We start from the raw sequence: 25,410 nt of genomic DNA, 5'->3' as shown, positions 1-25,410 counted from the left end.
AAAAAAAAAAAAAAGAAGGTAAATCTTATTACTGTCTTATTCTTTTATTCATATCAGCAGAATTGGTGACCCATGTGAACACACCTTCCTAATGTACCTCTCTGTGTTCAAGAATAAAATAAAAGTTGGAATAACCAGTTGCTCATTACAGATTGGTCCAACTTGAAATTCACTTTCAACATAAAGAATCTTTTTGATACACAGAAAGCTTGATAAAATACTAAAGCAGATCTACTGGCAAAAATAAAAGACTATGTTTCACATTTCTACAAGGAATTCAAATTATATCATGGCAATGTCAAGCAAAAAAAAAAATAAACTAATCATTGCTTTATCAAGAGTACGGATAGAACAAACAGCAAAAATATCAAGAATAGAAAATCTTTTTTTAAAAAGGTATAATTTGCAGACAAGCTATAGCCTTATTGAAAGTGATTACTAAAAGCTAGTGTTTAATGTTTATTACTGAGCTAAATAATGGTGTAAAATAAAAAGGCTCACACATTAAAAGGCTTGATCTTGTAAACTGTGTTTTCTTCATTGTGAAACCAAGTACGATTTTAAACAAAATTTTGCAAGTAGGCCTCTCAGGCTTTCTATAGTGGATGACTTTATAAATGGGGGCATCTGTATAAGTACTTCCATAGTTTTTTGAAACTCATTCATTATGTCCACATGCATATGTGTGTTCTGCAAGGGAGAGGGAGGGAAGCATACATTTTCTGTGGCAGCTTTCCATGGATGAATAGGAAAATAGATGCCACTAAGAGTAGCTTGGAAGTTGCTGTTATCATGGTATATCCAACTGCTATGAAATTGAAGTAAATTGCTGCAAGAACTAATGCAGTAATGAGTGTTTGCCTTTTATCCCTCCAGAGAAGTGTATCAGCAACTGCAAAATGTAGTGCCATAACTATTGATTAGAATATACTCCCTAACTTGATAAGAAAATAAAGTTGGAAATTATGAAATCATAACTGAATCAAGGTCACCATATTTAACAGATCCTATGATACACTGAGTGATTTTGAAATATTCTGATTTCTCATTTCAGTGCACAAATGCATGTACTATAAAAGTCATCCTTCTCTCTAATTTTTAGTTCCTAAATCAACTCCTTTACAAGATTCACTCTTATTAGTTATTTTCTGCTTGACAAATTGCCCAAGTAAAGTTTTGCCTCATAAATTGCTCAATTACATGTAATCATAGCATATCCACTTGATTTGTTGCACTTTTCCTTGCACTATATGTGTGGCTGTACACCTTTGTCAAGGAAACTCACTCTTCAATCTAATTCCTTTCGCATTGATTACTATGCAAAATGGTGTAATACAGCTCATAAGGACTACAAACCAGTTATTTTGCTGAAATGATATGTAAAACAGGCAATACTACAGAAATAAGATAACTTTGTTGTTTGAAAACACAAAGTAGTACATCTTGTAAGACTTTCTGATAACACAAAAGGCAGCAGATCTTGTATGACTTTCTGGAAACATGAATGGCGGCACATTTTGTACAAATTTAGTGACTATTACAATAATACACAATCAAGATGCCATCTTAGAGTTCAAACAGCAATTTCAATTGAATAAAACAATTTAGAATTTAGATTCACAAAATAGGCCATATTTTGTGAATGTGCATCAACATCTAAATGGGCTTAGAATCCTCAGGTATATCAGGTCAGGTTATAACAATGAGCATAAAATCCTAAAGTATTGGGTTCTGCCAGAGGGTTAGCAAATGCTTGAAAATCATACAGGAATACTTTCTTCAGTAAACTTAAAGCAAAAATATCACATAGCAAGCATAAAATTTAAGCCACACAAATTGCATACACTGATGAGAGAGAAACAAAGATGAAATATAGGGAGAACAACTCATTCATACCCCTTCCATTTCCAAGAAGTATGGAAGCTTTGGAAGGCCCATCCTTTCTAGTTTTAATTTCAGCTCTTAAATGTGGGTACGAGTCAATTGTCCTACTAAGACCCTCCTACAGGAAGACAAATCACATCATCAGAGGCAAAATGATATTAGTGAAACCATGATTTAATTAATTAGGGACCTCATGTGATACTTAACCCCAACTAGGTAGGGGTTAGACTTAGTTGAGTTGAGTGAATGTGACAAATCAAATCCAACTGAGTAATTCCAAGGGGTATGAGAAGAACCTGCAGTGGGACAATAGGTGTATAGCCCAGTCGATCATTTGCTTTAGAACAACTAAACGTCCTGCTGCGAGATAAAAGTCTTATTCTTGAAGGTGTCAACTGTGGGACCTTCATTCCATATGGGCCTAAGAGCTTATATGTCAACTCCACCAAATGTGCAATAGGCATCATAACACAGGCAGGAATCTTAATACTTGGCCTGCATACTAATAAAATCAGAAATAAAGATAACATACATTTTAAAGGAAACTGTAAATGATAAAAATACCACCTACATCTATTCCTTAAAGGAGATGAGGTATAAAAACAGATTGAAGGGGATAACAAAATTAAAAGCCTTACTTAGCAAGAACTGAAAAGCTAGTTTTCTTTTTCACCTTAAAACCACCCTTATATACACTAGATCCACATTCCACACAGCAAGTCTATACTGCAGATAATTACTTCTATCTTTGAAAACAGTCAAAAGTCTTACCAATTTCTATAATTCTTTCAGTCCAAAGCCAACCAACAAGAACAAGAAAAAAAAAAAACAGATCTGAAGAATGAAACTAGATACCTTAGTATGCAAAACATAACCTATCTTGAATGTGCACATTAAAATTTGACTGGTTAAAAGGGGCAACTTTAGAAAGCTTATCAATCTGAGCTAGTTTATTGCAATCCATTGTACTTCCCTAAATCCTAAAGAGGGTCCCTAGAAGTTTAATGAAAGCACACCTAATCATGGATATTTCAGTATCAATGTATCACTTATATAATCCTATTTATGCCACAATTGAAGAACTAAAGGACTTGACAGTTATGTATTAAAAGAGATGTAATCTTCAACATTTAAACAGGGGACTCTTGTTCTCCCTAAATTGTATATTTTCCTTTGTCTCACATACAATATTTAAAAATTACATGAAAGAGTAAATAAATTGGTGGAAGTGGCTGGCATATAACAATGAATTATCAACAGATACCCAAGAGCCAAAATCTCAAAAGGATGTAAAAGAAGTATGGGGTATGTGTGTGAAGAAATCACCTTTCATAGCCAAGACCTTCAAGAATAAGCGAGACAAACTCCCAGAACTTGATAGGCTCTGTGTTAGTGATGAAGTAAGCCTGCAGAAGCCATTTAAGTTGACTTCATTTATCAGAGTTAACCATCATGAATCAACAAATCTTACAACCTTCTTTAAGAAATAGAAATGTCCCCATACACGAGAACACTTAGTTATAAACTTATAATCTCTACAGTAAAATGTATCACCATTTACAATGATCACCAGAAAATATTTTAGTTTACAAAATCAGCAGAAGGAATCCAGAATCTAACTGCTCAAAGATTTTTTTCCAATGTCATCTAATCAAAATAGAATGACGAGAGCTGACTCAGCCAAGGCTTTTCTTGAATAGTATGTGTAGTGCCTTCCCTACTAGAAATTAGCAATTTAGCACAATAAAAGACTGGTAACTGAACACAAATTCCTTAAAAGCTAGTACAGTTTGTGTGTCAACACATTATCCTTGTCCCCGCAATTACACTGAAATCTATATAACAGATTGTTATCCCAAGACAGAAGACATCACAGTTGGACACAATACCTGTCCTGCAGCTTTCTCTGCAACAGCTCCTTCTGATGCTAGGGCTCTTTCAGCACATATATGACCATGTGCAACATTCTCAACATAAGTGAAATCATACATGTTGTTGCCATCACCTATAATGAACTGCATCATTCAGGTTTGAAACTTTGAGTCATGCAATAACTCTAAACATTCCAACAGTTAAATATTAAGTGCAAGATAGCAGATATGATGTGTTTACAAAGCATAAGACTAATTCCATTTAGTCATGGGAAAAGACAGTAGTGAGAATCAGTGTCGTCTAGATAAAGAAATTGAGAATAAGTAGCACAAAGATGTAAAGTGCAAGATAGCAGATATGATGTGTTTACATGTCGTTTAGATGTTAATTGAGAATAAGTAAATAAGTTTTAAAAAAAATGTTTGGGGAAGAAGTGGTAGAGGTAAGACCATAAAATAATGCAATAATAAGTAAATACATGGCACAAGAGATGAGAATTTCCAATAACCTTGGATTTCCCTGCCCTTGCAGCAGTGACAAGGGAAGGAACAAGTAACCTGTCACCGGGGCCAAAAATGCTGCTGGGTCTGATGCAACATGTCAGCAGGCCATTAATGCCATTTGCCTTGAGGACTAGTGCCTCACCTTCAGCTTTAGTTGCAGAATACGAATCGTTGTGCTGGCAATAACGATACACTAAAAACATTATTGCTATTTTTTTTTATGTTTTATAATAAAAAATAATCTTGCTATTGCTATATACTAATCAGACTGGATATTATATTCACAAATCACACTTGAGTATCAATATAGTCTATACCTTAGCAGGATATGGCATTGATTCATCCCCATTAAAAATTCCATGAACACCATCAAAGACTACACTGGGGGAGCTGGTGTATATAAGTCTCTTCACTTTTAGCTCAACACAGGCATCAATTACATTCTTAGTTCCTATTTAAAATGTTCAAAGATATAAACAAGGAATATTAGGAAATAAAGAGTAAAGTAATAATAGAGGATCCTATAGAGATCCTGCTCAGTAAGAACTTTACCTTGTACATTGACTGAGTGATGGAGCTGGTAGTTGTTGATTGACGAATCTGGGGCAGCCATGTGGAAAACAGCCTCAGCTCCTTCAAAAGCTGTAGAAACAGTATAGCAACTTAGCAAGCAGGTAAAGATTCCAAACTTGATAATTAAATCAGTTTATAAAACAATGAGTTGCGGGAAATGTTACTCCTTAATTCGAAGTAGGACATTGCAAATACACATAAAGCTCGCATTTAATCAGCAATTAACGAACAAATTTCTTCAAGTTGTATAACATCTCCTGTGAAAATGATAAGAACAGAAGATATTAAGTAGAAAACCTTTGAGTACTTGGGACTTGTCCCGGAGATCCATGGACACATAGACTGCGCGGCCAGATCGGAGTGCTTGGCCGAGAGTGCCGTGTTCTTCGTGAGGCTCCAACTTAATTTCAGGACCTAAATCCGCGACCCGAACGGAGAACATGTTGTAGCGAATTAGCATTTCCACCAAGTGGCGCGCCGCAAAGCCTCTACCGCCCGTCACCACTGACCATTTCTCTCCCCCGGCCACCATTGTTACTCTCCAGTAGAATTTGCAGAATTTTAACTTCTTTTTATGGAAGAAATATGAAAGTTTAGTTCAGAACCAGTGGAGCAGTGGAGAACTGAAGATGGTTACTGTGGCAACTTGTATTTAGGGCGAATTATTTTATTTCACTTTTGATTATGCTTTAAATATTGTCTTGTAAAAATTGTAATTTATGTCCCTCCATAATATGCCAATTATTAATGTCATTCCTGAATTATTAGTGTTGTAAATATTGCCCCTCAATTTTTAAAAATTGTACATATATTGTCCCTCCCGTGGTGTAAATATTGCCCCTCTTGACGGTACGGGAGGGGCAATATGTGTACCGTTTTTAAAAATTGAGGGGTAACATTTACACCACTAATAATTCAGGAGTGACATTGATAATTGACATATTATGAAGGGGCATAAATTACAATTTTTCCTATTGTCTTTCACCGTCATTATGTTTTTATTACTCTTGGTAATACATTAATCAATCCTTATATCATGGACTAGTGTTCACAATGCACTTTAAATCTTGATGCATGTGTATGTATTTTATGTTGTGAATTTTTATGTCTTATATTATAATATTTTGTATCTTTAAAATATGAATTTTGTATTTGAATGTTATAAATTTCTGTATTTTGTGTTGTGAAATTATATGCTTATGAATACAAATTATATAACTAAATCATATTTAAAAAATAAATAAATATATAATATGTGTATGTGTTTTGTTTTGTGGATTTGTGGTTATGAAATTATGTACCTTATGAGTATAAATTATAGATCTCGTTATTTTGATCCGAGATTCATAATGTATGTGGACATTGCTCCATCATATAAATTGTCAATTTTTCAGTCCTAATACCGTGGACCGCGGTCCACAATGCATTGTGGTCCAAGGTCACAAAACGACGTCGTTTCAGTAAATGGGAGAAACAGTTTCAGTAAATTTCCGTGACTGATATTACAGTTCATCTCAAAATGACACTGCAGTTGTGTTGAACTGATATTGCAATTGTGTTGAATTGATACTACAGTTGTGTTGACTGATACTGCAGTTATGTTGAACTGATACTGCAAATGTGTTGAACTGATACTGCATTTGTGTTGGCTGATACTACATTTGTGTTGAACTGATACTGTAGTGGGGGACTACAGTTGCGCCGAACGAATGTCGTTTCATTCGTCTATTTTCACTTTTCATTAATCAAAACGACGTCATTTGTTACTTGGTCCACAATGCTTGGTGAACCGCGGTCCATGATAAAATTTTATGTCATGGACCAGGGTCCACATTGCAATGTTGACCCATATCAATATTCACAATTTTAGAACTCTATGTTCATAACTTTAGAACTCTATTTCAAGACTCTATGTTCACAAAAACTCTATATTCACAATTTCATAATTCTATATTAAATAGTATAACACAATTTTTGAATCTATATAACAAAATTGTGAATATAGAGTTCAAAAATTGTAAATATTGAGTAATGTAATTTTGTATATTGAGATTTAAAATTGTAAATATAGAGTTTTTAAATTGTGAACATAGACTTGAGTGAGTTCACATTGTAAAGTGGCTCGGGTCCATAACATAATTTGCCTTCATTTTAGGCAAGGGTCCAGAATGCAAAGTGGTCCAGTGGACCCTTATCCATGGTATAATTTGTGGTCCGGGTCTGAAACTGGGCTGTGAAGATATCCAAATTCATATACATGGGCTCGGGCCCTAGAATTATGATTGAAGGTCCATGGTACTACTCTTGCTGCGAAAGGTACCATCACTTCAAGTCTTAGGTCATTTCTCATTGTCAGCACTGCTGCTACTACACGAGTACACGATTTGTCTGAACATGAGAAGAGGAGAAGAAGAAGAAGAAGAAGACATCGTCTGGTTGGACCAGTCGTTCTTCATGAACGACAAGTATGAACTTTTCTCTTTGTATGCATATATGTATGTGTATTTCCTTTGTGAAATTTGCGTATTGAGTTGCTTTTGTGCAGCTACGAGCTCACGACGTTCTCATTCGGCTCTCAAGTTCTTCAGCTCTACTGCCTACAATCTGCTTCCAGTAAGCATTTTTTTTTCCTTTCTTCTTCTTTTTTTTTTTTTTATTATTTACTGTATATAAATATTCCCATTAGACTAATTGCTATCTGCTCTGATCAATCTGGTGCCTTTTTTGGGGGTCATTTTCCACTATTATGAGCTTGAGGAGTTAAGTTTTTGAGCATATTAAAATTGTTTGGCTGAACTCCAAGGAACTTGTGTTTGTGCCATTGAAGAGGACTCCTACAAAATAAAAGATTGATGTCAGTATTAGTAGTGTACTATAAAATTAAGTCATACGGAAATATTATTTTGTATTGATTTCTCTTGTTCATCCTGATAAAAAAGTTAGTGCTATGCTTATGTGTGCTTAATTGGGAAATTTATTTCATTGCATGTGTCTAGTGTGTGTTTTCTAAATTCATGTCTATGGCAACTTAGAACTAACAATTGGTATGGCAGCTGATTTTGATTTGACGGGACAGTTGGTTTGGCCTGGGGCAGTACTCTTGAACGATTATCTTGCAAAGAATGCTGACATCCTCCAAGGATGTTCTGTTATTGAGCTTGGCTCTGGCGTTGGTTAGTAATCCTATTTCTTTTTAGGAGTTCTTTATTATTATCTCTGTTCTTCTAATGTTATGAGTCCTTAAATAGCTGGAGCTTCACTGATGAAAATGGATGAATGGATATAGTTTGGTACTGTTACTTAACTAGTTTTTGTTCATTTAATCAATTTATTACCAGTTTGGTGAAATTTTTGAATTGGAAGTGGAGAAGTGGAAATTTGTTTTACAAATAGTAGTCCTGTTAAAAATCCATCTTCCTTCATTCGCCCACCTCCTGTGTATCCAATCAATACATGGTTCTCTCTTTTCTTCCTTATCCATGTTTCGTATGAGCTCATTAACTTTACTTGGCACCCATGTTCTTACGTGAACTAGTTGAAAGGTAATTACTTTCACTTTAGTATGCTTAAGGTTCCAGGGAATTGTAAGGGAATAGCATCTCAAAGATGTCTTTTCTCCATCAATAGTTTGAGACTTTAAGCATTTGAATTGAAACAAGGCTGGAGGACTAAACAGTAGTGTTGATGCAGTTCTGTTAAGCTGAGTTGTTGATGCATACCTGAACATGGAAGTTGTATAACAGTATACCTTTCAGAATTATTTCTCTTTTCTTTATTTAATACGAAGTTGATAAATTGCCGAGTCTTGGATGCAGGTATAACTGGAATACTGTGCAGCAAATTTTGTCGTGAAGTTGTGATGACAGACCACAATGCTGAGGTCCTCAAGGCAAGTTCAAGTGTTTGAATTTCAATTATATTCATGCACTTTGTTTATTCAGCATCTAACCTTGGAGCGACTCCAGATCCTGAAGAAAAACATCGATCATGTTTCTTCTGATATTTCCATTCCTCATGCTGGTTAGTAAACTAACTTTTACAAAGTACAATTGCATTTTGGGATGAACTTGTACCTTCATTTTACCGTCATTTGTTTTAGGTTTAAAAGCTGAGAAGCTGGAATGGGGCAATACTGATCAGCTCAGTTATATCTTACAAGGGCATCCTGAAGGATTTGATCTAGTTCTTGGAGCTGACATTTATATCCAAATTATAATTTTATCTCTATACTTTATAGGTTCTTTAAGCATGTTAGTTTGGTTTCATTTAACATTTATAGACTATAGTTGTGTATTATAATGTCATCCCTATCAATATCTTAGTATCTTACCATACCATGGCATTTCATGAAAGGGTGATCTAAGTACACAATAAATCTAGCCATTGACTATATTTAAATATGATAAGCATCTTCAGTTTGCAATAATCCTTGACAATATACAAGTTTTCAGCAGGCGAATGTTCCTTTGCTCTTTGATACTGTGGAGCAGCTACTCAAAGTTCGTGGTGGAAACAAATGCAAATTTATATTGGCATATGTATCACGAGCAAAAGTGTATGTGCATCTCTGCAATTTGGTTAATTATGGTTCTGAATTGCTATTCGGTTTGGTAGAAACATTTTTTATATACTCCATATTAAATAACTTCGTTATCATTGCATATAGATTCAAGGTAATCCTAGTTTTATCATTGTTTAAATTTAGCTTATCTCTGCATTTTAGGTATTTTCACTGAAAATAGTCCATCAGATTAAAATATTGTTCTGAATTATACTTTTGAATTTATGAAAACAGCTGTGCTTATACACTTAAATAGGGACTACCTTAATCCTTTCATTATAAATATGAAAAGCAGAAAAATCACAAGTTTGAACTATTTCAGTATTTGATGAAGTAATGCCAGATTTCTGTCGACAAAAATTTGCAGAGATTGTAATGACCTAAACAGTCAACAGTGAGCAATTTAATAAAATAAATTTTACTTCTGAACCAGTTGCTGAAAAGCCCTGTGGTAAAATTATTCAAAATTATTGACAAAAAAGAAAGTATAAATGTTTTTCTGGTATTGCTTACACGGAATGTTGATTTTCTCTGCAGAATGGATGCCATGGTCATTAATGAAGCAACTCGACATGGTTTGCAGATAAGTGAAGTAGCTGGGACACGATCTGTGGTAAAAAATCTTGAAGGGCTCATATTTGAGATAAAGATTAGGGAGTAGAATTGGACTCTGACTACAAGAATTCTCAAGCAAACGAGGAAGTCAGGTGCCTTTCGCTTTCCAACAAAGTTGTTAAATTTTCAATCATCATCGTGTTCTAGTTGTATACAAAAACATATTGCAAGTTGTTTTAAAACGTTTTCTTGAGTTGAACAAAATAGCTGTTTTCATTAATGTTTGGGAGTTTATTTAACCTTTTTATTTTTGGACAGATTTTAACTGGCTTCATAATACATGTTTCACACCTCTTATGCATTTCAGCATTCCAGGAAGAAGAATATGTGGTAAAGCTCAGAACAATTTTAAAATCTATTGCTTTAGTTCAATAAGATTAACTGAACAAATGCAGTGCACCGTGGAAATTACAGTCCATGAATTTGGATCTGGACAGGATGCAATTTACAGAATTACAGTGTCAAACACCCCCTACAAAGGTAAACAGTTTTTACGGTTTTACCCACTGACCACTAAAAAGAATAACCTCATGAAAATGTAGACTTCATTGGATTTCTTCAATTCTTCCCCTAAAAACTGCTATTTCAAGTGTGCCTGTTCTGGCAATCTATTCCAGGACTTCAGCAGGCCATAGCCGCTTCCACGTAGAGATTACTTCTCTGCTCTCAACTTTCTGGATTCCTCCGTAGAACCCATCTGTCTCGTTTCCTTCCTCACGATGGTCTTTTCTTCTAACACTCGTTCTTCTCCACCGCGAACCAGGTGAATACTGATTGAACTCGAGCACTACAGTATCTGCACAGCATATGAGATGGCCAGAATTGTTTATTAGCTTTGTGATCATATTTAATTAAGAACAGACTAGGATTGATGAATCATGGCACAAAAAAATGAATTCAATGTTTCTTGCAGTTTGATTGGCCTTAAAATCTGAAATGATCCACTGAGACAACACTTATTATGATGTTGGAAGAAAATATGACAAGCTAGAAAGACTTGTCTAGGGACCAACTGCTAAGAAGCCCCACTCTTAGAATAATGGGAGCCAAGAAGGGGCCTACCAGAAGAAAGTTCAAACTCGAGATAATGAATGCTAGTTTCAGATTCCACCTATGCACTAACTGCATATAAGTCTCAAGTCATTTTCTTATGAAATGGGTGAGAATCACAGCCACTAATCCTCACCCTCTCCCTCAAACCCGAATTAGGCTTTGATCCAAGTAGCATGGGGCACGTGGAATCCCGGGTGGCCCAACAAGGACCACCCTGCAAGGCTAAATAATAAATACTCCTAGGTGACCGATAGATAGAGCGAGGGAAGGGTGGAAAGAATCGCCCTTCCCCCTAGCTAGGAACGAAACGAAGAAAAACAAGATGATTTCTAACTATGCACAGACAAGTAAGAATCGAGTGGTTTGGAAAATTTCACGTAGGGAACTCACCACATTCGTGACAACGACAATAATTCTGATTCCCATCACATGTTTCCAAGTGGCCAACAACACCATACCACCAGCCTGCATGATTTTCCACACATTACAAATCAATTATTTGAAAAAATCCCGTGGATAATACATATAGATTTGATCATATCTCCAAAGAATAAATCGAGTTAAGTCGTGTTTCAAGATAACTGATAGATTCACATCCGTCTAAAACCAGAATAAGAAAGTGCCATTATTCAGCAGCTGATGTAACATTTTACCTATCCAATCACAAGTGCCCACACAGCAAAACATACTTTTAAAACAAGATAGATATAAACTTATATATTCAGCATTCTTGACTATATTCCAAACTTATTAACAATGAAAAGATTGCACTAGCCTCCTAAAAGCAGTCAATTAAAACCAGCTCAAAAACTTCAACACGTTTTCTGAAATGAAAATATGCCGCCCCCCTTCTCTGCCAAACACCCCACCCCCCAAAAAAAATCCGGTTAAGAGATTTGGAAGTAACATCCGGTTAACACTGAAAAGGGAAATGTTTTCTGAAAAATGACTCATTTTTCAGAAAACATTTTTCCTGGTTTCCAAACACACCCTTAGTCTACTCATTTTCCAGAAAACATTTTCCTGGTTTCCAAACACACCCTTAGTCTACCCTCTATGTAACACTTCATCCACAACAAAGAATCTTAAGGCAGCTCACTACCAGCCCATATTATAAGGATGAAAGAGAAGAAAACATGAAAAAGTAATGCCCCGGCAAAATGATTGCAAAATTTACCTAAATTTTAGTATGTTTTTTGCTTTAAAAAGAAGTTGAGGGAAAGTAAAACTCTATGCTCAAAGATATTAGGAATGTATAGTATCAAGAACAAACCATAAGGAAATTTTTTGTTTCTTCTCCATTGGATCTCAATATGATCTCCAGGGCGCAAATCATACAAGCAATCCGAGATGTGAAGATCGTGTGCAGGGGTATCAACGAGAGGAGCTCTTAGTCTATCCCATGTCACGCCAGTCTCGATTGCAACTGCCATCCTACCATGAGGTGGATATCTGCCAGTAAAAAAAAAAAAAAAAAAAACTGACTTTAATATCCCAATGCTAAAACTAGTTATAGGACAACATTTTTTTTTAATCTCCATAATCCATTATTCCATTCTAGGCATCAATTTCCTACCTTTGCTTTCAGATAAAAGATAACTGGACAAGGTAACGAGTATCGATAAAGATTGCAAATTTGTGACTGCACAAAAGGGCAGTAATAATTTTATTGTTAAAGAACCTAAAAGGGCATGGAAAGATACATATATTTTTACAGTTCATCTCTTTCCGTAGGTCTTCTGGGATTCCTATGCTGATAGTAGGATTCAGGTCAGAAATTGCGGTTTATTACTATGGTCTTTCATTCACTACCAGACATTCTATAGGACACCCATCGCAAAATAATACTTCGAGAACCAAAGATTCCAATTGCTAAGAAATTCAGTAAAAGGAATGACAACGACGATAAGTTATGCTTGCATATTGCTTAAAAAGAAACAAATACACCATATATGGAAATCACCGGGAAACAAGACTCAAGGTTAGTTTTATACGTTACCTAGCATGGAAAGTGTCGGTCCGGGGATCATAGCTAAGTTCAGCATCATAGCAAGATAACATAAACCCAACGTGACCATTCTGCAGCAGACACCATAAACTTATATGAAAAATTTAAAACCAATGACAAATCACGAAAATCATTAAAGCTGAATAACTCGATGAAGGAAAAAAATCTTGAAAGAACGAATGGGACTGATACCTCTCGGTTGTAGACTTGAGCGGGGAACCAAAACTTGCCAGATTCGAGAGCAAGATACCAGTACATGACGGAATCAATAGGGGGCAAATTATTCCCCTTGTCACCAGCGCCCAAATTCGGGCCGACAATCACAGAAACAGGCCACAACCGGGAGAGATAACTCACCAAGCCTTTCTGCTTGGCTTGGTTAAACAATCTCGAATCCTTTCTCAAGGCAATATGCCACTGCCATTCCCTGTAGGCAGCAGGACCGATAATCCCGCCCCATTTCTGCTTCAAGTGCCTCTCCCATAGATGGTCACTCATGCATCTCTCCCTCAACGAGCTACACACGCTAGCCAGGTGGCAAAGCCCCTCGGGAGGGACCTTTTCAAGAATGCACTCTAACGCCAAATCAGGCAAATCTAGGACTGACATTTGGGACACCGTCTCAACGTGAGAGCAGCCACTAGGTTTACTCCTCAGCGGCAACATTCTTAAAGGAATCAAATCTAACACCCGTGTATTCTTCCTAATCAAGGCTAGGAGAGACAAATCTTTCCAAAGGCGGAACGATATCAATCTAAATTCAGAACCCCATGTGGGAACTAGCTTGAAAGCCAAAGACTTGTACAAAAGGGTGATGAAAGTAAAGGAAGTAATCAAGAAGAAAAACATTTGAAAATGGCAAGACTAAAGTTAGGCATCAAATAAAAGTTAGGCCACCAACCTTGGAAGAACAAGCAATGGCAATAAGCCAATTAGCCAATTAGCCAATAACTAAGCAAACATCATAACTTTTTTTCTATGTACCAACAGTATTGAACACTTCTATTGATAGTGGTAGACAATATTCCTACAACCTCCTCAAAAAGGAGTCAAAAAACACCAGCTTTCGAACACCAATTGGTTCCACTAAACCACACAATACAATCAGTGGGTCTCCCCAAGATCTTTCAAACAACACCCCAGAAAGACCTCCAATGTTGAAGAACAAAACTTGACCACTACTCAAATTACACACACACATTAAAGAATGGATTTTTAGATGAACCCATCAACAAAAAAGGGGAAAGTGGAAACCCCAGAGGTGAAAAATGTTAAGGGGTGAGTTCTCTGCTCACCCCCAGCCCTGTTTCAATTGTGATTTTTCTGAAGACAATATGGAAATCATTGGAAAGAAACAAAAACCAGGGAGGTGTACTAGGTAAATGATGGAAGTGCAGGATGAGGATTTGAGGTTGTTGGGATTTTCCAAGTTTGATTAGGTAGCAAATCCAACCTTACCTCAACTGGGCAAATATTAAACATATAATCATGTAAGTGTGCAGACAAAAATGTGGAATAATAAAAAAATAAAATTCAGCCACGGACAGAATCTCTTGGGGGCTGAAGACGAATATTGCGTGGAGTGGACCCGTGTGGGGCCCTCTTCTCCCTCCTCCTCCTCCACCCCCACAAGCAATCCCCTGCTCTCTCTCTCTCTCTCTCCCTCTCTCTCTCTCTCTCTGTCTGGAAATGACTGAGATACAGACTGTTTAGGCCAAAATCAAGTTGTGTATTTTTGGCTCATTCATTTTTCTTTCTTAAACCTGACAAGGTTGAAGGAAGGCTCTGAGTTGTTTGCATTTTGGTTTAATTTATGTTTGTGTGGATTTCAATTTCCGAAGCAAAGTTGGGTGGCCTTTTCTTGATTCGCAGTTCACTGCACAGTGCAACTTGTAAGTGTAAGTAATCAAAGAATCTTAATAATGGAGGTGAGAGTGAGAGTTTGGTGTTACATTATCCTTATGAAGTTTTTTTTTTAAAAAATTTTTATGAGTTTTTGTAAGTGTGATTAAAGAAAAAAAATGAAAATAAAGAAAAAAATAAAACAAATCTAATTTTTTAAACAAATTTGTCAGATGTGTCGGACGCGTGTGCACTGTGCGCGTTTCGCAACGCGCACAGCTCCTTCATGTTATATATCTTTCTGCTACGCAAACATTGTTCGAAACACCCCTAATAATTAAAGCAATTTTATTTTCTCTATTACGTTCTCTTTTCTCTATGTGACAATTTTAGTCTTAAAAATCGTGAATGATCTCCTGATATGAATGCTCTTAGGCAAATGCACTTTGCGTGGCATACCAACTTGGGGGTGGGGGCAATCTCAGGCCCATGAAGGAAGCACCACTTTGATGCTAACAAGCAAAGCATCATCGTACTCAACTAAGCCACATCGTGGGGCTTAGAGGGCCATTATTAAAAGAATACTAGTCTCCAGCTACTAATCAATTGACAACTAAAAAATTGCAGAATTGGTTGGTAGACTCTTTAATTTGAGTTGAAAATGTATTTAACTTAAAAATTTCTTATCAAGAATCCAAGATCTAGTGTACCTTCATGAGAAAATTATGATTTGACCAAAAAACAGGCGTCCTTAGCGGTAGGAGAAAAGAGAGAGAGAGAAATTTTAAAATTAAAAAAAAATTAATTTTACGTGCCCAGCTAGCACGTGCGTCTGATGTGCGTTGCGCACCTAAGGTGATGAACACAACTTTTTTACAGGACAGTATGTCTCACAAAAAACTCTCATTTGCAAAACGGAGTAATTTTTTTTCCTTCTCTCCCCCACCTATACTAAAAAGCTTTAATAAAACTCACAAAAGCCTTATATTGTGAGCACAAGAAGTCCGATCCGCATTATATATGTATATATAATATTTTTTAGCATAGACTACTCAAAAATTCAATTAATTGTAAAAAAAAAAAAAACATATAAACCATCTAGAATGTTTAAACCAAAATAAATATTTGGTATAGTAGTTCTTACAAATGTTGTAATCAAATTAATTGCTTCATATGATATTGTGATAAAATTGAACACTTGGTAGTCTCTTTCTTTAATTTAAACCACAGATTATCTTTCGACACTTTGGTCATGAAGCTTATTCAATTATGTTTCTTTGTGGACTGATAATGATACATTCGCATATGAATCGGAGAGCACTTGAGCCACAACTAGGGAAGGTTTATGGCAAATCCTAAGATGGCGCCTGTCAACGTTTTCTTCCTTTATTGCACGTTTGGTTCGCGGAATGAATTTTGAGGTAATAGGAATGCTATTCCATAAGGAATGATTATGATGCCTTAAAAGAGCCAAAAGCTCCATCATTTAAGGGGCCTTAATTGCTCTTAGTTACAATTTTTTTTATATAAATAATATAGTGTATATATATATATATATATATATATATATATATATATATATATATATATATATGCATGCTGCAGCCACAATAGTTATTATATAATTAAAATAAAAATTCGTAAAAAGAAGAATGATGAATTCAATGTGTAAAAAATTTTAGGTTTAAAAAATGGTAAAAAAGAAATTATAATAAAATACCTATTCTTGAGAGGTCAGAATAGGTTAATACCAGAGGGGGGCCCTGGTAATAACTATTACCCTTGCAAGGGTAATACAAATGTTCCTGTGAATGAGCTATGTGGCGTGACAATAATAACATACGACTTTGGTACCATTGACAAATTTTTAACACAAAAACACAACTAATTACGAAAATAAAGTCAAACACCATGTGTTCAGTTGACACATCTGTCCCTCTTTTTGATGGAAGGTTAGATGATCGATTCCTGTTGTGATGGAGTATTGAATATTTGAATTAGAGACTCATTAGTACTAAAAAAAAATACGAAAATAAAGTGTTAATGACTCAGTAATAACAGTATAGACTTATGCTTTATTATCCGCGATTTGCAACAACCTAGCCCATGCTTTATTGTTTGTAGCTATAGTAGAGACAATTCAAATTCAAATATTGTTGTCTATTTACTTAAAGTAGAGTTGACAATACAAATTGTCTCATAGTTATTAGCGATTTCAATCATATAGTCCGATTCATAAGTCAGTAACTAATAAAGGCTTATGAAATCCATACTGGACATGTTTGGTTAGTGGCTAATTCGTCAATTTTTGACGGATCCACCAACTTTGACATTTTGACTTAGTCAAAACGCCAAAGTAAGTGTTTGGTTAGCTGCAGTTTGGAGCAGCAGATTGCTCCAAACCACTGAAAACTCAAACGCTGCTGTTAGCAGCGTTTGAGGTTAGTATTTTGGAGAAAATATATATTTTCTCCAAAACACCCCTCCTTTTAATTATTAAAAAAAAAAAAAACTAAAAAACTTAGAAGTCGAAAGGCTTCTCGCTTTTAAGGCTTCTGTGAAGCCTTCATTAAGATTTAAGGCTCTCATTTTGAAAGCCTTTATTAAGGCTCTCAAAGCCTTACGGCTTCTGGAGCGTCTAATTATTGTTGGAAGAGGAGCATTGCTCCTCTTATATAGAGGAGCTCAAGTGCTCCTCTTCCAAAAATTTTCCATGTGGGATCATTTGATCCCACATCATTTACGTCTTTTCTTTTTTATTTTCTTTTTTTTTTATTATAATTTTGTTATTATTATTATTATTATTATTGTTATTATTATTAGTGGTGTTGTTGCTATTGTTGTAATTGTTATTATAAATTTTATTTTATTATTACATAATAATAATAGTAATAGTATAGTAATAATAATAATAATAATATGAATGTCCTTTTAGGTCATTTTACATATTAACCGCTAATCTAAATATCTAACTTTACCAAACATCTTTTTACGAACCGCTAATACAATCTGTTGGTCAAACCAACTAATACAATCCGCTGTTTGATAACCGCTAACACAATCCGCTACCGCTAACTGCTAATCGCGGATAACCAAACAAGCCCACTACCTTTACCTAGTGATACGATAATTATGTGTGTTTTATCTATGAGACAAATAGCTTATCCCTTGGATGATTTCGAATTTCCTTTTGATTTTAAAGGAAATGGAGCTCATCATTGGTGTACATACGTTTAATTTGTTGCAAGTTTTTGTAAACTTTTTGCGCACATCTTGTAATATATGTTTTATATTTTCATGCTACCTGTATTCAAACTTGATCACTCATTTGAAATGATAACTGAAATGTCATCGCACTACATAGTAGTTGACACAATTGAATATCTATATAATTTACATTTAGCATAAAAATAAAGAAGAAAGATAAGACATGTTCCATAGAATAGTATTCAAATCCATGATTATTCTATAAACCAAATGTCATCCGATAACATTTTACTATTCTAGGGATGAAAGTGTAACATATATTATTTGAATATTTGAGGAGTTAAATGTGAAAACTCAAACGTTTAGGGGCCACAGTTTAATTAACTCAAAAGTTTCATTTCCCTTCGCCAGCTTCTCCAGAAGAAGGAACTAGAACCCTACACCCTACTCATTCTCACTGCTTTCTTCTCTTCTGTATTAACACACCGCCAAACACTTTCACTGTGTAATTCGAGAGGTTGATTCTTCAGATCGGCAACAGAATGGCGGCTATGCTTGTAAGCGTTCTCTTTCTCTCTATCCTGTCCTCTCTGACGTCATGGATTTTTAGTATTATTATTATTATTATTTTTGGACGCAATATGCAAGATGAAAGTAGGAAACAAGAATCCAGGAATTCGAGTTTGTAGTATAATTTATCTTTCTCAATGCACGCCTTAAGTTTCTTAAAAGTTTATTTGGGGATGGGAGGGTAATGAAAGTAGAAATAGTTCATAATGTAATCGGTATTTAACCCCGTTTAAGCTCAGTTATACGAAATGTAATTTATTTAGCTAAGTTTTGGTGGGCAGAAGCGTAGATTTGTTGATATATTGCTTTACCAATTATCCGTTAGACTGTGTAGTGAAACCTTGAATGTTGTTGCATCTTGGATTTGTTTAGGATTGTATTATTCTTTAATTTGGTGGTGATTGTTCTACAGCAACCGCAAATCATATTGCTCAAGGAAGGGACAGATACTTCTCAAGGGAAGGCACAGTTAGTAAGCAACATAAATGCATGTATGGCTGTGGCAGATGTAGTGAGGACTACCCTTGGTCCAAGGGGTATGGACAAGTTGATCCACGATGATAAGGGGAACACTACTATCTCAAACGATGGTGCTACCATAATGAAGCTTCTGGACATTGTTCACCCTGCTGCAAAAATACTTGTTGATATTGCCAAATCTCAGGATTCTGAGGTATTATATGGTCTTTCTTGTTTCCATATTAATTTTTTTTGATGAATTTGAAAGTTTTTAGGTGTTCTAAGAGTGGGCCTACATTATTAAAACTTAAAAGTGATGGTCATTGATTCCCAATCAAAATGTTACTGATAGTTTAGGGTGAAGTTTTTTGCTTTATGAAAGTAGTCCATATTTTGGGCTGATAGTAAACGAGACACTGAATGTGAATGGTGGGAGACTGGGAGCATAAGATATACTCCTTTTTAATGTTCCGAAGAGGCATGTAGCATCTAAACAATCAATAAAATCAAGGCGTACATTATGTGGTTATGTTTTGCTCTGTGCTTTAGTTTCTATAGCAATAAAAAAATTTCATCTTAGTCATGAATTCTTTCAAATGCAATTGGTGCGCTCGGAGTGTTCTTAATAGAGAATACCTAATGATTAATATATGATCCTTATATGAATCTCATATCATTATTCATTAAGAGACTAAACGATGCAGGTTTTCTTTTAGACATAGCATGACTGAACTGTTCTCATTCCTGTTTAATTTTCTCTACTATATGTATGCCTTGCCTTCAGTTCAGAATTGTTGCCTTCATGTTGTGATTGCAATAGAAGTGCCGCTTTCCTTTTTGTTATTCTAATTAAATATTTCATTCTTGCAGGTTGGGGATGGAACAACTACAGTTGTTCTGCTTGCAGGAGAATTTCTGAAGGAAGCCAAGCCTTTTATTGAAGATGGAGTGCACCCTCAAAATCTGATTCGCAGTTTCCGAACTGCTTGCAATTTGGTAGGTTTTCTTGCCCACCCTCCTCCATAATGTTGTGGGGTTGTTGCCTGTAGTCTTAAGTTAGAACAGGTTGGGTCATAATACCTTGTGCGTATTTCTAACATCCTTTAAGCTATGATAGGCTACTGAGAAAGTGAAAGAATTGGCTATTAGCATAGAGGGAAAGAGCATGGATGAAAAGAAAAATCTGCTAGCTAAATGTGCTGCTACAACATTATCATCAAAACTCATTGGTGGGGAGAAGGAGTTTTTTGCATCCATGGTTGTTGATGCTGTTATTGCAATTGGAAATGAAGACAGGCTGAATATGATTGGAATCAAGAAGGTATAACTTATATTTTGAGGCCTACTAGATTTAGCTGGCTTTGATGGATGTGGCTTTGAAGTGGTTTGATTTGTTTGCTTAATTGGCATGGGGTCTCCTCATTTATGCTTTCTGACACTTGGACAACTTATGCTACATGAATGAGTTCACTGATGCTAATGCTTGTTTAGATACATTACATATTTAATGCTCTGAAAATTCTTCCTTCATGTTGAAGTTTTGAGTTTAAAAAGCTTGATATTATTGGGAAGGGTATACTACTATTATTTTGTGAGTACAAACCTAAAAATTGACATTACTGTGATCTGTGGATGGTACAGTGTGACATCACATTAATAACATATTCATTTGTGGTTGCTTTTACTCACAAAGTGTAATGTGTGCCTGGGAGTGTAAAAAAGAAGATGTTGAGGTTATTAGGGGTATTTTTTAATTGAAACTGGATACCCATGCTAACCATCTTGAGAGTTGCATTATATAATTTAACCTTATTTTCTCATCCTTTATGTTTATGTGCCTCTGTATCTTTTTCAATGCTTATTTTAATGCTGTGAATGTATGCCTTACACTTTGTTCTTTTAAAATAAAATACGTAGGTTCCTGGAGGTACTATGCGGGATTCATTCCTTGTAAATGGTGTTGCCTTCAAGAAGACATTTTCATATGCTGGTTTTGAACAACAGCCTAAGAAGTTTGTAAATCCCAAGATACTTTTACTCAACATAGAATTGGAACTGAAATCAGAGAAAGAAAACGCAGAGATAAGGTATCATTATTTTGGAAATAATATTTATATTTTCTTTTGAATATTGTTGTTGTTGTTATTATTATTATTATTGTTATTATTATTATTATTATTATTATTATTATTATTTTCACAAGCCACATGATTGAAACTGCTTAGCTTACATAACCATTGTTTATAACAGGCTTTCTGATCCATCACAGTATCAATCAATAGTTGATGCAGAGTGGAATATCATTTATGACAAGTTGGATAAATGTGTCAAGAGTGGGGCCAAAGTTGTTTTGTCTCGACTTGCTATTGGTGATCTGGCTACACAGGTTCGGTGAAAGCTTTGTAACTTATAGTTGTAATTATTTTTCACCTTGATTTTCAAAGGAAAAGTAGCACTCATACTATAATTTGTTTATACTCTGATTCTGTCCTGCTGTTTGATTTATTTATTCACAAAGCTATATAGAAGTTTCAGTTTCATGTATACCTCAGTAAACATGCATTTTTCGATTCTTTTTATTCATCCACAAATTTCAATTATAATGTCTTTCTATGGTGCTGCCATTTCCCAAAAACACTTTATGCCTTTGCAAGGAAGATTGTATCATTTAAGCTCTTCTCTAATGGAGATCAATATGTATTGATCAAGTTGTTCTGTGGCCAGTATTTTGCAGATCGGGATATATTCTGTGCTGGCCGTGTTACTGAGGAGGATCTGCAGAGGGTAGCAGCTGCTACTGGTGGAACAGTGCAGACAACTGTGAACAACGTTATTGATGAGGTGTTTCTTTTTTCCCCATAAATTTAAGAAATACTATGGCAAGCATGCTCTAATATTTTCAGGATCCTTTTTTGTTTATGTTTTACCAACTGTGTTTTTCTGTGGAGAAGGTTCTCGGATCATGTGAGAATTTTGAGGAGAGGCAAGTAGGAAATGAGCGGTTCAACATATTTAGTGGATGCCCATCTGGCAAGACTGCTACCATTGTTCTTCGTGGTGGAGCTGATCAGGTAGATATTATTGCACACTAACATATGTTTTTGGGACACTTAAAAAGCATTTGTTTAAGGGAGTGATTGCTGATGGTCACACTCATCTTTTAGCTACCCATATTCTGTGGTAGCACTCCAACAAAAATGAATTGAATGCCCTTGCACCAAATGTAATCTACAGTTAATTTATTTTTGTAGTATTATTACCATTGTGAAGATTCTGAAGTTTGAATTTTTATTGTTTATAGTATTTTAATGTATTTTGTTTATTCACTAAATTCTTACAAAAGTTATATTCTAAAAATGATGATATTTTAATGTACTTCTTGAATGCCTAAGTTTTTTCAAAAAAAATTGAAATTTTTAGTGTCCAATCTTAAAGTTGAAAATGAGTCAAATTGCATAATTTAATAAAATTTCTTTAGTACATTTATTAGAAGCATGCTAATGATATTGAATAGGAATAGCTGTGAATTCATGATGTCTGTAGCTAAGTGTGGATAGTGGATACTGAGTTCTTTGGTCTGATAAAAAAAAGAGTTATAGTGGAATTTAATTTGATAAAATAATGACTAAATGTTATGCCCTTGTTTTATTTGGTGATCCTAATTTGACTTCTTGAGTTATACTAGTTCATTGAAGAAGCTGAGAGAAGTTTGCACGACGCAATTATGATTGTTAGAAGAGCTATGAAAAACTCTACTGTTGTTGCTGGTGGTGGCGCGATAGATGTAAGACCTTAGCACCATTCTGTAATTCTCCATATCTGGTTTCAATGATCTCAACAACTTGATAATGAAATATATTGCTGGGTGCAGATGGAGATTAGCCGTTATTTAAGGCAGCATGCACGCACAATAAAAGGGAAATCTCAACTCTTTATAAACTCATATGCCAAAGCCCTTGAGGTAGTACATCGTGTACTGATTTGTGTTTAATTTTAGTTGTGTGAATGGTTTAATCTGTGCCTTGTACTGGAGTGTTACAGAGTATTTATTTACCCTTTTCTGCATTGTTTATATTTATAAAACAGTGTTTCAGTATGTTCAGATGTCTATGAGTCTATCCCAATGTGTTTGTGTAGGCTTGAAGTTTCTTGGTTGCAGTGAGCAAAGTAGGCCATATGTTTTATTATTGCAAATTATTGCATGCTCTTTGTTATATATGCCGTATTTTTGTCCCTGGCTTATTTCAATTCCTGAACATATTTGTCTTGCTAATGTCATTATTCCATTAAAAGTTTTATGATTGTTAGGTTCCCATGCTGTGCTAGATTCTTCACCATAGATGTGTGAACAATATGCAATTATGGGATAATGTGATATTTTTGCTATTACATTGAGTTTTCTGAAATAATTTTTTTTTTTTGTTTTAAAATAAAATTGTTAATTGTGTGTTTGTGCATGCTTAAATTTTTTTTTAAAGACTCTTTTTCTGAATGCAGATTATTCCACGCCAACTTTGTGACAATGCTGGTTTTGATGCAACTGATGTGTTGAACAAACTTAGACAAAAACATGCCCTCCAATCAGGTGAGCCTACTTATATTTAGTTGATATATTGGTATGTGAAGTCTGGCTGGTTAGGATTTATGGTATTTATTTTGGAATTTGGTTTCTTATTTAAGTTTAATTTTTAACTTTGTATATATATATTTTTTAAGATAGTGGTTCTATAACCTTTCCTCTTTAGATTTGTTTGTTATTAATGCTGCAAGTCCATGAAACAGGTGAGGGTGCACCTTATGGAGTGGATATCAATACTGGTGGAATAGCTGATTCTTTTGCTAATTTTGTGTGGGAACCATCTGTTGTGAAGGTGCATTGACTTTTACCGCTTTTTATTTCTTTCTTGCCTTCCTAGTGTCTTTTAAATTACAATCTTGATCTCTTTTCAGATAAATGCCATAAACGCAGCTACCGAAGCAGCTTGCCTTATCCTTAGTGTGGATGAAACAGTGAAGAACCCCAAGGTAATTTGTTTCAGGTTTACCATTTTATGTTGAACTCCATTGCTCTAATATATAAACATACTGGCAATACGACATTTTACAATTCCTCTTAAGTTCCTATTGAACATAATATCGGCTCTGCTTCTTGGATGACGGTGGTTATGACCCCATATAATACCCCATTTGTCCAGGCTATATATTATGTACATGTTAACTAGTTTATATCATGTAAATATTTTATCACTTGCTGTTGTAGCACAGCTATTTCATTCACGCTTTCTATACTTGAACCATTTGGAAACAATAATCCATTCTGTCTTCCTATGCAGTCTGAGAGTGCCCAGGGAGAAGCTGCAGGTGGCATGGGCGGCAGAGGGCGTGGATTTGCACCCCGTGGTCGTGGTATGAGGAGGCGATAGGTTTGTGTTGTTTGAAGCATCTCTTGTCAACTAATTATCTCTAGTTCTCCACCTAAATTTTACAATTTTCCCTGATTTTCTGTTCCAAGAAAACAAAAATTAATACTATAGAAAATGGAGAGGATTTGAATTGGCTCATTTCATGGTGTGATTGTATGTTCAACAATTGGCACTTATTGGTACACTGATAAAAAACTGTATCAGAATTTTTGACAGTTGGATCTGCAGTTTTGTTTTCGGATCGGATCTCAGATCCTGAAATGTATTTCCTTTATTGTTTTTTATTTTATTTTATGAGATTTCCTTTTTTTTTTGTCTTTGTTCCTTCTTGTAGTTCCAATTGAGAATGATGAGTTTAGTGCGTAAAAATACTTCTGACAGGGCATAATACTCTATGACTAGTTGCAATCCTTATTCATATTGTATTGTGAACCTGATACAAGTATTTTGTGCCTTCAGTTAATACATTTTGTATTTATAATTAACAGTTTCTGTACACATGAATAAATAACTCTAATTGCTGACACATAATATGATAGTTACAGGTACATACATAATATGATAACTACATATATAAAAATTGTCAACTGTAGGTACAGAATGTGTCAATTATAAATACAAAATTTAAATGTTATTTTTGGACTAGATCTACAATACAAGATAGATATTTTGGTCTAGGCTAATTAATCAAAATGCGCTATATTACAAGTGCACTTGAATGTTTCTAATTTGAGGATTTATTTGATATTTTAGTACAATGTATATTTCATATCGATCTAAAGAAATTATATGAAATAATTGTTACACTTTTTTTTAATAATAAATATAAGAGTAATTATG

At 35.0% G+C, this 25,410-nt stretch overlaps 4 protein-coding genes across 6 annotated transcripts in view; 2 read left to right on the top strand and 2 right to left on the bottom strand.

Annotated features, from left to right (window-relative positions):
* The window catches only part of LOC116017169 (3beta-hydroxysteroid-dehydrogenase/decarboxylase), a 9,076-nt gene extending 3,601 nt beyond the window's left edge, over window positions 1-5,475 (bottom strand). Inside the window, exons 1-9 of the mRNA XM_031257703.1 lie at window positions 5,130-5,475; window positions 4,812-4,901; window positions 4,577-4,710; window positions 4,265-4,435; window positions 3,774-3,899; window positions 3,211-3,290; window positions 2,181-2,379; window positions 1,897-2,002; window positions 718-892 (exon numbers count right to left, since the gene is read on the bottom strand). Of these exons, the coding sequence (XP_031113563.1) occupies window positions 718-892; window positions 1,897-2,002; window positions 2,181-2,379; window positions 3,211-3,290; window positions 3,774-3,899; window positions 4,265-4,435; window positions 4,577-4,710; window positions 4,812-4,901; window positions 5,130-5,364 (1,316 nt within the window). The 5' untranslated portion in view covers window positions 5,365-5,475. The remainder of the gene's footprint in view (window positions 1-717; window positions 893-1,896; window positions 2,003-2,180; window positions 2,380-3,210; window positions 3,291-3,773; window positions 3,900-4,264; window positions 4,436-4,576; window positions 4,711-4,811; window positions 4,902-5,129) is intronic.
* Window positions 5,476-7,189: 1,714 nt separating this feature from the next.
* Window positions 7,190-10,920, top strand: LOC116015679 (protein N-lysine methyltransferase METTL21A). Of its 3 annotated transcripts, none has more exons than XR_004097681.1 (10): window positions 7,190-7,297; window positions 7,378-7,445; window positions 7,886-8,005; window positions 8,648-8,721; window positions 8,798-8,852; window positions 8,932-9,033; window positions 9,276-9,387; window positions 9,931-10,100; window positions 10,316-10,338; window positions 10,423-10,920. XR_004097681.1 is itself a non-coding variant. In XM_031255830.1 (8 exons), the coding sequence occupies exons 1-8, from the start codon at window positions 7,227-7,229 to the stop codon at window positions 10,052-10,054; spliced, it is 726 nt and encodes a 241-aa protein (XP_031111690.1). In that variant the 5' UTR covers window positions 7,190-7,226; the 3' UTR covers window positions 10,055-10,265. The 3 variants fall into 3 exon arrangements, 1 of the variants encoding a protein (XP_031111690.1); XR_004097680.1 differs by having other exon boundaries at window positions 10,267-10,338; XM_031255830.1 differs by lacking the exons at window positions 10,316-10,338; window positions 10,423-10,920 and having other exon boundaries at window positions 9,931-10,265.
* LOC116015678 (F-box protein At2g32560-like) lies at window positions 10,340-14,658 on the bottom strand. Its single transcript, XM_031255829.1, has 5 exons — window positions 13,262-14,658; window positions 13,061-13,140; window positions 12,335-12,513; window positions 11,452-11,526; window positions 10,340-10,804 (listed from the first exon to the last, which is right to left on the bottom strand). The coding sequence occupies exons 1-5, from the start codon at window positions 13,916-13,918 to the stop codon at window positions 10,617-10,619; spliced, it is 1,179 nt and encodes a 392-aa protein (XP_031111689.1). The 5' UTR covers window positions 13,919-14,658; the 3' UTR covers window positions 10,340-10,616.
* A 3,862-nt stretch (window positions 14,659-18,520) lies between these two features.
* LOC116017642 (T-complex protein 1 subunit eta) lies at window positions 18,521-24,881 on the top strand. The gene is made up of 14 exons (XM_031258263.1): window positions 18,521-18,675; window positions 19,101-19,361; window positions 20,018-20,143; window positions 20,265-20,468; window positions 21,065-21,234; window positions 21,398-21,533; window positions 21,872-21,988; window positions 22,099-22,218; window positions 22,833-22,931; window positions 23,019-23,108; window positions 23,645-23,732; window positions 23,930-24,018; window positions 24,098-24,172; window positions 24,481-24,881. Exons 1-14 carry the CDS (start codon window positions 18,661-18,663, stop codon window positions 24,568-24,570), a joined length of 1,680 nt encoding a protein of 559 aa, XP_031114123.1. The 5' UTR covers window positions 18,521-18,660; the 3' UTR covers window positions 24,571-24,881.
* Window positions 24,882-25,410: the final 529 nt, after the last annotated feature.

This window comes from Ipomoea triloba, chromosome 4 (assembly GCF_003576645.1).
Source record: "Ipomoea triloba cultivar NCNSP0323 chromosome 4, ASM357664v1".
Taxonomy (NCBI): domain Eukaryota; kingdom Viridiplantae; phylum Streptophyta; class Magnoliopsida; order Solanales; family Convolvulaceae; genus Ipomoea; species Ipomoea triloba.
This window is presented reverse-complemented; position numbering and strand designations above follow the sequence as displayed.